General features: G+C 43.3%; 1 protein-coding gene across 6 annotated transcripts in view; it reads left to right on the top strand.

Annotated features, from left to right (window-relative positions):
• negr1 (neuronal growth regulator 1) overlaps positions 1-13,904 on the top strand; it is a 275,110-nt gene that overhangs the window by 206,658 nt on the left and 54,548 nt on the right. The window contains exons 7-8 of one of the 6 annotated variants that reach the window (XM_061884006.1): positions 8,758-8,842; positions 9,559-10,068. The exons of 4 other annotated variants lie outside the window; for them this stretch is intronic. In XM_061884006.1, coding sequence (XP_061739990.1) covers positions 8,758-8,810 — 53 coding nt within the window. In that variant the 3' untranslated portion in view covers positions 8,811-8,842; positions 9,559-10,068. Of the gene's footprint in view, positions 1-8,757; positions 8,843-9,558; positions 10,069-13,904 lie in introns of those variants that run through there. One more of the 6 variants, XM_061884005.1, reaches the window with a different exon arrangement.

Here is a 13,904-nt window from a genome sequence, read left to right on the forward strand (position 1 = left end):
CCAAAAAGTCGACTGCCGGCTGAAGAAGGTGCGTCAATATTCAGACGTGCTGAGATTCATCTGCATCAGCTGACGTGTGGGTTCATGTTGCATGATGGATGTTTCCCTGTTTTTGTCCCGCCTTCGGCCTCATGAATACACGCCATTGTTTGTTCCGTGTGAGGTGTCGTCGCTCTTGGAGGAGCATGAGTCTACCCGTCCTCCCCGCCGCCTGCCAAATGTCAGTATTCATAAAAAGTTCGATTGAAAAGTTCAACTGTGAAGTGAGCTCTCAGAGTCGTTTGGCGAACAAACGACAAAGTCACGCTCCGAAGGAGGGCGACGCGGCGTAGACGGTGTGGCGGAAGAAAGGGTAGATGTTGGGCCTCTTTCGTTGTACCGTCCATGGCGTCTATGCACGGGGGGGAAGAAGGAGCTACATCCATGGTTTGGACACGGTTCAGGTTTAAAATGTCAGTACAAATATTTCTTACAATCCCAGGACTGGGCCGGTCGTAGTACTGCTTCATGGTTCATGATACAACTGCCAGGTTTTCTTTCCAACGTGTTCGAAGGCATTTAATCAAGTGGTTAATGACAATGAACTTGATAACCTGTGCTCTGTGGACTTGGAGAAGGTATTAGACCGCGTCCCTCCGGAAGTCCTGTGGGGAGTGCTCAGTATCGGACTGTCTGATTGTGACGGTCCGCTCCCTGTATAATCAGTAACAGAACTTGGTCCGCATTGCTGGCAGTAAGTCGGACCAGTTTCCAGAAGGTTAGACTCCCCCAGGTCTGCACTTTGTCACTGATTGTGTTTACAACTTTAAGGAACATAATTTCTAGGCATTTGAAACCTAGAAAGGTTTACATGTTGGGTTTTTTGTTCAATCCCAGAAAGACTGTGACTTAAAGTTGAATCCTGGTTCTGTAGAGACCAAGTCTAAGCTCATTGTGTTCTTCATTGTGTCTTGGAAACACAATGAAGAATTTTCAACAAACTTGAAGTGGTTTGTCCAGAGGATTAGTTTTCAGAATGTGCTTGTTCTATGTTTGGGCAAAGTAAAGAACATGGAGTTGTCTTTATTTTGAAGTTATCGTGCAATGATTTTACTATTCCGGCCCATTTGGGAATAGATTTTCCTTCAAGCGGCCCCTGAGCTAAAATGAGTTTGACAAACCTGATCTAAGGGGTATGACGTCTCTTTTTGTAAAATGTTTAAAATGAGTCATTTACATTCCATTTTCCATGAAGCCTTTAAACACATTCTTAAAGGTTAGGGTTAGTAATGAGTTTTGGTTAAGGTTAAGGTTAGAGGGTTAGGGTTAAAGTTAAAGGTAAGGGTTAGGGGTTAAAGTACCAATGATTGTCTGACACACGAGGTGTGGCAAAATTATTCTCTGCATTTGACCCATCACCCTTAATCACCCCCTGGGAGGTGAGGGGAGCAGTGAGCAGCAGCAGTGGCCGCGCCCGGGAATCATTTTTGATGATTTAACACCCAGTTTCAACCCTTGATGCTGAGTGCCAAGCACAGGAGATAATGGGACCCAATCTTTATAGTCTTTGGTATGACTCGGCCGGGGTTTGAACTCACAACCTACCCATCTCAGGTTAAAGGGATAGAGGGTTAGGGTTAGAGGGTTAGTATTGGGTTCTGGTCAAGGTTAGAGGGTTAGGATTAGGATTGGGTTTTTGGTTAGGGTTAGAGGGTTAGGGTTAAAGGGTTAGAGGGTTAGAGGGTTAGAGGGTTAGGGTTAGAGGCTTAGGATTGGGTTTTTGGTTAGGGTTAGAGGGTTAGAGGGTTAGAGGGTTAGGGTTAAAGGGTTAGAGGGTTAGAGGGTTAGAGGGTTAGGGTTAAAGGGTTAGAGGGTTAGAGGGTTAGGGTTAGAGGCTTAGGATTGGGTTTTTGGTTAGGGTTAGAGGGTTAGAGGGTTAGGGTTAAAGGGTTAGAGGCTTAGAGGGTTAGGGTTAGAGGCTTAGGATTGGGTTTTTGGTTAGGGTTAGAGGGTTAGAGGGTTAGAGGGTTAGGGTTAAAGGGTTAGAGGGTTAGAGGGTTAGAGGGTTAGGGTTAAAGGGTTAGAGGGTTAGAGGGTTAGGGTTAGAGGCTTAGGATTGGGTTTTTGGTTAGGGTTAGAGGGTTAGAGGGTTAGAGGGTTAGAGGGTTAGAGGGTTAGGGTTAAAGGGTTAGAGGGTTAGGGTTAAAGGGTTAGGGGGTTAGAGGGTTAGAGGGTTAGGGTTAAAGGGTTAGAGGGTTAGAGGGTTAGGGTTAGAGGCTTAGGATTGGGTTTTTGGTTAGGGTTAGAGGGTTAGAGGGTTAGAGGGTTAGAGGGTTAGAGGGTTAGGGTTAAAGGGTTAGAGGGTTAGGGTTAAAGGGTTAGGGGGTTAAAGGGTTAGAGGGTTAGAGGGTTAGAGGGTTAGAGGGTTAGGGTTAAAGGGTTAGAGGGTTAAAGGGTTAGGGTTAGAGGCTTAGGATTGGGTTTTTGGTTAGGGTTAGAGGGTTAGAGGGTTAGAGGGTTAGAGGGTTAGGGTTAAAGGGTTAGGGGGTTAAAGGGTTAGAGGGTTAGGGTTAAAGGGTTAGAGGGTTAGAGGGTTAGGGTTAAAGGGTTAGGGGGTTAAAGGGTTAGAGGGTTAGGGGGTTAAAGGGTTAGAGGGTTAGAGGGTTAGGGTTAAAGGGTTAGAGGGTTAGAGGGTTAGAGGGTTAGGGGGTTAGGGTTAAAGGGTTAGAGGGTTAAAGGGTTAGGGTTAGAGGCTTAGGATTGGGTTTTTGGTTAGGGTTAGAGGGTTAGAGGGTTAGAGGGTTAGAGGGTTAGAGGGTTAGGGTTAAAGGGTTAGGGGGTTAAAGGGTTAGAGGGTTAGGGTTAAAGGGTTAGAGGGTTAGAGGGTTAGGGTTAAAGGGTTAGGGGGTTAAAGGGTTAGAGGGTTAGGGTTAAAGGGTTAGAGGGTTAGAGGGTTAGGGTTAAAGGGTTAGGGGGTTAGGATTGGGTTTTGATTAGGGTTAGCGGGTGTCAGGGTTAAGGTTAGGGTTAAACCTAACCCTGACAGCATATTTTAAAGAGAGAAAATTTTAAAAAAATGTCTTGAATTGATTAAAAACTTTGTTGGCGCAATGGCGGCAGTCTCAAAAAATGATTTCTTTCCTGTTGTTCTTTAAAATATTTTAGTATTATATGAAATAAATGATTTGAATCATAAGTTGTACACATTTATGCCGTGATATAAATTTGGGTCGCACCGCCCAGCCCGACTCCGAAGGAACCGAGTGCTTGACCTTGTGGTCGCCAACGGGCAGCCGGTCCGGGTTCTTGTCTGGACTTAGTCTCCAACTGTTGTGAAATATAAATGACTCTGACAAGGCAATTATTTTCCAGCACTCCGATTGTTCTGGGAGGTTATTATCTGCAAAAAGATTTGAGGCGGATGAAAGATGTTGTTTGGGCCTGCCAGAACAACAAATCATTAAATAGAAGCCCAGTTCATCACTTTCAGAGAACATAGTTGCTCACCAACGATCCAACAGTCTATCTCCTTGATATCCAACCTGACTTCAACTGTCCAGTCGCAGGATTCCTTCTCTGCCGCCCATTTATTAGCAAGTAGATGTCTTCAACCTGCACACTCACACACTAACTTACACTATGTCCAGGACTATACTGCACACCTGTATATAAGCCACACCCACTACATTGTAGAAATCCCCTGAGGAGCAGGCAAACCTTGTATTTCTTTACAATAAATATCTATTTGTATATTGTCAAGAAAGCAAGCTACACAATTCAATTGGCGTTACTTAGTAGACACAAGAGCCAACAGGAAGTGTGTCACTTCCTACATTGTGGCCCTGGACCTTGTGAGCCACACCCCCTGGCTGAAGGCAACATGAATACGCTGCACGAGTGAAACATTCATCAGGATGGATCGTATCGCACTGATACCCTTCCATTTCCCGAGCGGCAGGCAGAACACGCAGCGTCAAAGTGCTGGCTGCCTCGCTAAAGCGTGTCGCTGATAATCCTTGCTAGAAGTCCACTTTCCACAATCTTATCGCAGCAGTACAACCTCCGTCCTGTATCGCACTGCTTCCTTGTGCTCACCTGCATGCTTACACCTTGCTTGTTATCTGATCTCATCTTCCTTGGACCTTGTAGAACAGTCACATGGTATCATAATCAAGTAAACACTCTGGAGGACTGCCTGTATCACACATGATATCACACTCAAGTAAACACACTGCAGGACTGCTTGTATCACACATGATATCACACACAAGTAAACACTCTGGAGGACTGCGTGTATCACACATGATATCACACTCAAGTAAACACTCTGCAGGACTGCTTGTATCACACATGATATCACATACGTAAACACACTGCAGGACTGCTTGTATCACACATGATATCACACACAAGTAAACACACTGGAGGACTGCGTGTATCACACATGATATCACACACAAGTAAACACTCTGCAGGACTGCTTGTATCACACATGATATCACACTCAAGTAAACACTCTGCAGGACTGCTTGTATCACACATGATATCACACTCAAGTAAACACTCTGCAGGACTGCTTGTATCACACATGATATCACACTCAAGTAAACACTCTGCAGGACTGCTTGTATCACACATGATATCACACTCAAGTAAACACACTGCAGGACTGCTTGTATCACACATGATATCACACACAAGTAAACATGCTGCAGGACTGCTTGTATCACACATGATATCACACACAAGTAAACATGCTGCAGGACTGCTTGTATCACACATGATATCACACTCAAGTAAACACACTGCAGCTCTGTGTGTATCACACATGATATCACACTCAAGTAAACACTCTGCAGGACTGCTTGTATCACACATGATATCACACTCAAGTAAACACTCTGCAGGACTGCTTGTATCACACATGATATCACACTCAAGTAAACACACTGCAGGACTGCTTGTATCACACATGATATCACACTCAAGTAAACACTCTGGAGGACTGCGTGTATCGTACATGATATCACACTCAAGTAAACACACTGCAGGACTGCTTGTATCGCACATGATATCACACACAAGTAAACACTCTGGAGGACTGCGTGTATCGCACATGATATCACACTCAAGTAAACACACTGCAGGACTGCTTGTATCACACATGATATCACACTCAAGTAAACACACTGCAGGACTGCTTGTATCACACATGATATCCATCCATCCATCCATTTTCTACCGCTTATTCCCTTTCGGGGTCGCGGGGGGCGCTGGCGCCTATCTCAGCTACAATCGGGCGGAAGGCAGGGTACACCCTGGACAAGTCGCCACCTCATCGCAGGGCCAACACAGATAGACAGACAACATTCACACTCACATTCACACACTAGGGCCAATTTAGTGTTGCCAATCAACCTATCCCCAGGTGCATGTCTTTGGAGGTGGGAGGAAGCCGGAGTACCCGGAGGGAACCCACGCATTCACGGGGAGAACATGCAAACTCCACACAGAAAGATCCCGAGCCTGGATTTGAACCCAGGACTGCAGGACCTTCGTATTGTGAGGCAGACGCACTAACCCCTCTGCCACCGTGAAGCCCACACATGATATCACACACAAGTAAACATGCTGCAGGACTGCTTGTATCACACATGATATCACACACAAGTAAACATGCTGCAGGACTGCTTGTATCACACATGATATCACACTCAAGTAAACACACTGCAGCTCTGTGTGTATCACACATGATATCACACTCAAGTAAACACTCTGCAGGACTGCTTGTATCACACATGATATCACACTCAAGTAAACACTCTGCAGGACTGCTTGTATCACACATGATATCACACACAAGTAAACATGCTGCAGGACTGCTTGTATCACACATGATATCACACACAAGTAAACATGCTGCAGGACTGCTTGTATCACACATGATATCACACTCAAGTAAACACACTGCAGCTCTGTGTGTATCACACATGATATCACACTCAAGTAAACACTCTGCAGGACTGCTTGTATCACACATGATATCACACTCAAGTAAACACTCTGCAGGACTGCTTGTATCACACATGATATCACACTCAAGTAAACACACTGCAGGACTGCTTGTATCACACATGATATCACACTCAAGTAAACACACTGCAGGACTGCTTGTATCACACATGATATCACACACAAGTAAACACTCTGGAGGACTGCGTGTATCGCACATGATATCACACTCAAGTAAACACACTGCAGGACTGCTTGTATCACACATGATATCACACACAAGTAAACACTCTGCAGGTACTGCTTGTATCACACAAGATATCACATACGTAAACACTCTGCAGGGCTGCTTGTATCGCATGTGATACCACACACAAAAACACACGCTGTAAAACTGCTTGTATCGCACATGATATTGCACAAAAGTAAACACTCTGGGGGGCTGCTTGTATCGCATGTGATACCACACACAAAATAATACGCTGTAGGACTGCTTGTTTTGCACGTGATATCACACACAAGTAAACACACTGCAGGACTGCTTGTATCACACATGATATCACACACAAGTAAACACACTGCAGGACTGCTTGTATCACACATGATATCACACACAAGTAAACACACTGCAGGACTGCTTGTATCACACATGATATCCATCCATCCATCCATTTTCTACCGCTTATTCCCTTTCGGGGTCGCGGGGGGCGCTGGCGCCTATCTCAGCTACAATCGGGCGGAAGGCAGGGTACACCCTGGACAAGTCGCCACCTCATCGCAGGGCCAACACAGATAGACAGACAACATTCACACTCACATTCACACACTAGGGCCAATTTAGTGTTGCCAATCAACCTATCCCCAGGTGCATGTCTTTGGAGGTGGGAGGAAGCCGGAGTACCCGGAGGGAACCCACGCATTCACGGGGAGAACATGCAAACTCCACACAGAAAGATCCCGAGCCTGGATTTGAACCCAGGACTGCAGGACCTTCGTATTGTGAGGCAGACGCACTAACCCCTCTGCCACCGTGAAGCCCACACATGATATCACACACAAGTAAACATGCTGCAGGACTGCTTGTATCACACATGATATCACACACAAGTAAACATGCTGCAGGACTGCTTGTATCACACATGATATCACACTCAAGTAAACACACTGCAGCTCTGTGTGTATCACACATGATATCACACTCAAGTAAACACACTGCAGCTCTGTGTGTATCACACATGATATCACACTCAAGTAAACACTCTGCAGGACTGCTTGTATCACACATGATATCACACTCAAGTAAACACTCTGCAGGACTGCTTGTATCACACATGATATCACACACAAGTAAACATGCTGCAGGACTGCTTGTATCACACATGATATCACACACAAGTAAACATGCTGCAGGACTGCTTGTATCACACATGATATCACACTCAAGTAAACACACTGCAGCTCTGTGTGTATCACACATGATATCACACTCAAGTAAACACTCTGCAGGACTGCTTGTATCACACATGATATCACACTCAAGTAAACACTCTGCAGGACTGCTTGTATCACACATGATATCACACTCAAGTAAACACACTGCAGGACTGCTTGTATCACACATGATATCACACTCAAGTAAACACACTGCAGGACTGCTTGTATCACACATGATATCACACACAAGTAAACACTCTGGAGGACTGCGTGTATCGCACATGATATCACACTCAAGTAAACACACTGCAGGACTGCTTGTATCACACATGATATCACACACAAGTAAACACTCTGCAGGTACTGCTTGTATCACACAAGATATCACATACGTAAACACTCTGCAGGGCTGCTTGTATCGCATGTGATACCACACACAAAAACACACGCTGTAAAACTGCTTGTATCGCACATGATATTGCACAAAAGTAAACACTCTGGGGGGCTGCTTGTATCGCATGTGATACCACACACAAAATAATACGCTGTAGGACTGCTTGTTTTGCACGTGATATCACACACAAGTAAACACACTGCAGGAGTGCTTGTATCACACATGATATCACACACAAGTAAACACACTGCAGGACTGCTTGTATCACACATGATATCACACACAAGTAAACACACTGCAGGACTGCGTGTATCACACATGATATCACACTCAAGTAAACACACTCCAGGACTGCCTGTATCACACATGATCTCACACACAAGTAAACACACTCCAGGACTGCTTGTGTCACACATGGTATCACACACAAATAAACGCACTGCAGGACCGATTGCACGTGATATCACACAGAAGTAAGAAAAGCCGCAGGACTGCATGTATTGTGCCATGTCTGTCTTAGCATCGCCGGTCAAATGTGGAGACACTCTGGTACATTCAATGGGGGTCTGGCGGCAGATTTCTTGCCAGTGGTGCAACTTGAATCCCTCCCTGTTAGTGTTGTTACACCCTCCGACAACACACCCACCAGGCATGATGTCTCCAAGGTTCCCAAAAATAGTCGAAAAAACGGAAAATAACAGAGCTGAGACCCGGTGTTTGTAATGTGTTGAAAATGAAAATGGTGGGTGTGTTACCTCGGTGACGTCACATTCTGACGTCATCGCCTCCAGCGCGATAAACAGAAAGGCGTTTAATTCGCCAAAATTCACCCATTTAGAGTTCGGAAATCGGTTCAAAAAATAGATGGTCTTTTTTCTGCACCATCAAGGTATATATTGACGCTTACATAGGTCTGCTGATAATGTTCCCCTTTAAAGACTTCAAAGACCTCGCGTTGCACGAAGGACAACATTGCTTCGGGAGCACCTGAAGAGGAGCCATGGATGAAGAGAAGAACTCACAGTACGTAACTTTTTTAAGTCCATAGTGCGAGTACATTGCAGCGTTGTGTCCGTCTTTGTGTGTTTTTAATCTTTTGTTAACGAGGAGATTGTGTATTAACTTTAAGAGAGTTAGGAACTTTTTGGATAGTGCTGTGACTCCATTTTATGTGTTGTTTTGAGTCACAGCAGGCATTCATTCATAAGTTCAGCTTTTTTTGTGAATAACTTTGACTTTATGTCTTTGTTGCAAGGCGGGGCTGATAATGTGTCTTCGGCACATTGGACTCTGTTTTGAGAAAGAAAACACACATTTAACAATTTGGAAATAAACGTAACAGACAGAAAGATCTGAGGTTGGTTTCAAAATGGATCGATGTAGCCGGGCTCAATAAAGCTATATAAATCTATTTAGACTTGAGTGACGCTTTAGTAAAATTAAACGTTATGAAAGTGCTGGAATATTTCATGCTATGATTCCGAGGTAGCCTAAAATGAATCCTTTATTATTCAGAACAGAAAGGTGTACTATATCTGATCCAGTTTTGATCTGATGAGTTACATTTGTGTGTTATTATTGATGTATTCTGCAACTCCAATGTCCATTTATTTAATGTAGCTGTTTTTTTTAATGTGGTGGCGTATTTGTTAGAAATGATTAAATAAATCAACTATGTATTGAGTTAGATGTAAATGATGCTACTATGTACGTTCATAATATGGTTCCTTTCATTTCAGGAAGAAACAAGGCAGCATTAGAGACTTGGTCCAAAGGAAGGTGTGCACACCACAGCAAGCGGCTGCATTGACTGATGCTAACTAAATATGTTGCTAACTGACATGAGGCCACTATCAATGGTGGAGGATGAAGGTTTTAGACAAATGATTCACGTCCTCAACCCTGGTTACACTCTTCCCTTGAGGAACCATTTTACCGAACTGATGGAGAGGAAGTACGAGCAGACATTCTAAACAGTGTAGACTGACATAAAAGCCATCCAGAGCAAAATTGCTCTCACTACTGATGTGTGGACAAATGTTGCCTACCTTGGCAATACATGCCACTACATTGGAGAGGAATGGAACATGAAGTCAATCTGCCTTACCACCATGCCACTAGAGGAAAGACATTCAGCATCCAACATTGGTTGGAATAGGTAGTAGCCAGGTTTGAAATTCCCCTAAGCAAAATGATTGCTATGGTGCAGGACAATGGTGCACTTTATTAAAAAAAATAATTTTTTGTAACACTTGCCTTGTTTTATTTGGCAAGTGGAAAGGACATGGTGACAGTATGCTGTTTTTTTAAATAAAGTATTGGAAAGGATAGAAATGTAGTTTGTCTCTTTTATCCGATTGTTAATTGATTAATCGAAGTAATAGTCGACAGATTAATTGGTTATCGAATGAATCGTTAGTTGCAGCCCTAAAAAATACATCAATTTCAGGAGAAGAATAACTTTATTAGGGACCGATGTCTCTTTGGGACAGAGGACCCTCTTGAATTTCAAAGGTTTTATTATTATTATTCTTTATTATTATTCCGCCGCCTCTTTGAGCTGTAATTTGACCCTCTTAACATGCTTTAAAACTCACCAAATTTGACACACACATCAGGACTGGTGAAAATTGCGATCTAATCAAAAAACCAAATACCAAAACTCAAAATTGCGCTCTAGCGCCCCCTAGGAAAAAAAACACGGACAAAACTGCCTCTAACTTCCAGTAGGAACGTCGTAGAAACATGAAACAAAAACCACTATGTAGGTCTCAGTTAGACCTATATTTCACACACTCATAGCTCCCAGCTAAAATCAGCAGGAAGTTTGCAATTCCCACTTCAAAACAAATGTTGGCTTAAAAATGTTGCTTTTTTTCAAACATTATCTCCTCTGAGGCCATTTGTCGTTTCTGCTTCAAATAAGTACAGAAGAGAGATCGAACCCTTCTGATTAAAAGTTGATGAAAGAGTTTTAATTACTACCCCGGTTTGGATTTTATGACCCCGGAAAGATCTGGTGGCTGGTGCTGTTGTGTGTACTACTGTCACAAAATGGCGACTTCCTGCTCAGACAAAACTACTTCTAACTCAATGTAGGACTGTCATACACACATGAAACAAAAACCTCAATATAGGTCTCACTGAGACCTATATTTCATACACTGACCACCCGCAACTAAAATCAACAGGAAGTTTGCTATTCCCACTTCAATACAACAACTGCATTCCTTTCACAATGCACTAGAGTCTCAAAATGGTGGCACCAAGGCGTCCTTATAAAAAGCCCAAGCCACTTTACAACTGTTATTACTATGAGACTGATGTATAACACATGTGTATACAACTTTTTCTCTGTGTAATAATCCATCCAACCATCTTCTACCGCTTATCCGGGCTTGTGTCGCGGGGGCAGCAGCCAAAGCAGTCCCGTCCATCGCTGCTTGCAGCTTTAATTAACTTTGTTTTAAAGTCTATTCTTAAACTACACTCTTTTTTGACCAGCTCCTAACAACTTGAGACTGAAAAATAAATACTCAATAAATGATAGTCATTTCTAATTGATCAGCATTATTAAGGTTTGACGCGTGATACTGATAAAGCATTCTCCCTGGGGGTCTGCTCCACTATTTGAGAAGGACTGCTGTCCTGAATCCTCTAGCAATGTTTCTTAAAAAGTCTTGGTTGTCTCTCTTCGTCCACGCTGACTTTTGCCTGCACATGGCCTAGCCTTGCTCTGCATCCTGGGGTCGAGTACATTTACGTGCATCTTGGAAGTTTTCTCCGAGATTCAGTCTTCGCCGCATGTTCCAGTGATGCTGGACTGACTGTAAGTGTGCTTTCTATCGTAAAAATGTGCAAAGATGAAGAACCCGCGCCTGCAGTGCGCAGTCCGCTAGAGGAGGGAGTTTCAGACTCGCCACAGTTGTCTTGTCTGGTGTGTGAGGCCTCGGCATCTCCGTGGCTCTTTTCAAATATATTCATATGACAGCTGGCCGCCTGCAGATTATTGGTGTGTTTTTATGTGCGGGCGCCAGCGGGGGTGGAGTCTTTGTAGCCGAGCAGCCTCGGAATACTTAAACCTCTGGAATCCTCGACATGCCGTCTGCCGGCGCAGTCAAATCTTGAAGGAGCAGAGAGTCGACATGTCACTCCGTGATAAATGGCGGGAATCGCGCAGTAATTAGCTTTTCTATTCCAAACAAACCCTGACTGACGCGCTCCAGAAGCAGCCTGGTGAGTTAAAAAAAAACAAAAAAAAAACACACTTTTTTTTAAAGCTACCGCCGCAAAAACTCTTATTTTTGCTTTGCTTCACTCAAAGGTAAATGTCTTATTGTTATCTCTTCAAACAGGTGAGCAAGACTGTTATTCATCAAACTGCAGATTCATCATTTTTATAAGTTAAAGAGGCTGTTTGCAAAGCATACAAATGTAAACATTAGCTTGCTGCATAGAATGTACAAACCCTGTTTCCATAAGAGTTGGGAAATTGTGTTAGATGTAAATATAAACAGAATACAATGATTTGCAAATCCTGTTCAAGCCATATTCAGTTGAATATGCTACAAAGACAACATATTTGTTGTTCTAAATAAATAAACTTCATTTGTTTTTCTGCAAATAATATTTAACTTGGAATTTGATGGCTGCAAAACGTGCCAAAGTAGTTGGGAAAGGGCATGTTCACCACTGTGTTACATCACCTTTTCTTTTAACAACACTCAACAAACGTTTGGGAACTGAGGAAACTAATTGTTGAAGCTTTGAAAGTGGAATTCTTTCCCATTCTTGTTTTATGTAGAGCTTCAGTCCTTCAACAGTCCGGGGTCTCCGCTGTCCTATTTTACGCTTCATAATGTGCCACACATTTTCCATGGGAGACAGGTCTGGACTGCAGGCGGGCCAGGAATGTACCCGCACTCTTTTTTTGCGAAGCCACACTGTTGTAACACGTGCTGAATGTGGCTTGGCATTGTCTTGCTGAAATAAGCAGGGGCGTCCATGAAAAAGACGGCGCTTAGATGGCAACATATGTTGTTCCAAAAGCTGTATGTACCTTTCAGCATTAATGGTGCCTTCACAGATGTGTAAGTTACCCATGCCTTGGGCACTAATGCACCCCCATACCATCACACATGCTGGCTTTTACACTTTGTGTCGATAACAGTCTGGATGGTTCACTTCCCCTTTGGTCCGGATGACACAATGTTGAATATTTCCAAAAACAATTTGAAATGTGGACTCGTCAGGCCACAGAACACTTTTCCACTTTGCATCAGTCCATCTTAGATGATCTCGGGCCCAGAGAAGCTGGCGGCGTTTCTGGATGTTGTTGATAAATGGCTTTGGCTTTGCATAGTAGAGCTTTAACTTGCACTTACAGATGTAGCGACAAACTGTATTTAGTGACAGTGGTTTTATGAAGTGTTCCTGAGCCCATGTGGTGATATCCTTTAGAGATTGATGTCTGTTTTTGATACAGTTTCGTCTGAGGGATGGAAGGTCACGGTCATTCAATGTTGGTTTCCGGCCATGCCGCTTACGTGGAGTGATTTCTCCAGATTCTCTGAACCTTTTGATGATATTATGGAGCGTAGATGTTGAAATCCCTAAATTTCTTGCAATGTCGCTTTGAGAAAGGTTGTTCTTAAACTGTTTGACTATTTGCTCACACAGTTGTGGACAAAGGGGTGTACCTCGCCCCATCCTTTCTTGTGAAAGACTGAGTATTTTTTGGGAAGCTGTTTTTATAGCCAATCATGGCACCCACCTGTTCCCAATTAGCCTGCACACCTGTGGGATGTTCCAAATAAGTGTTTGATGAGCATTCATCCACTTTATCAGTTTTTATTGCCACCTTTCCCAACTTCTTTGTCACGTGTTGCTGGCATCAAATTTTAAAGTTAATGATTATTTGCACACAAAATAAAGTTTATGAGTTTGAACATGAAATATGTTGTCTTTGTAGCATATTCAACTGAATATGGCTTGAAAAGGATTTGCAAATCATTGTATTCTGTTTATATTTACATCTAACACAATTTCCCAACTCATATGGAAACAGGGTTTGTATTACCAACGA

Source organism: Nerophis ophidion, linkage group LG22 (genome assembly GCF_033978795.1).
Source record: "Nerophis ophidion isolate RoL-2023_Sa linkage group LG22, RoL_Noph_v1.0, whole genome shotgun sequence".
Lineage (NCBI taxonomy): Eukaryota > Metazoa > Chordata > Actinopteri > Syngnathiformes > Syngnathidae > Nerophis > Nerophis ophidion.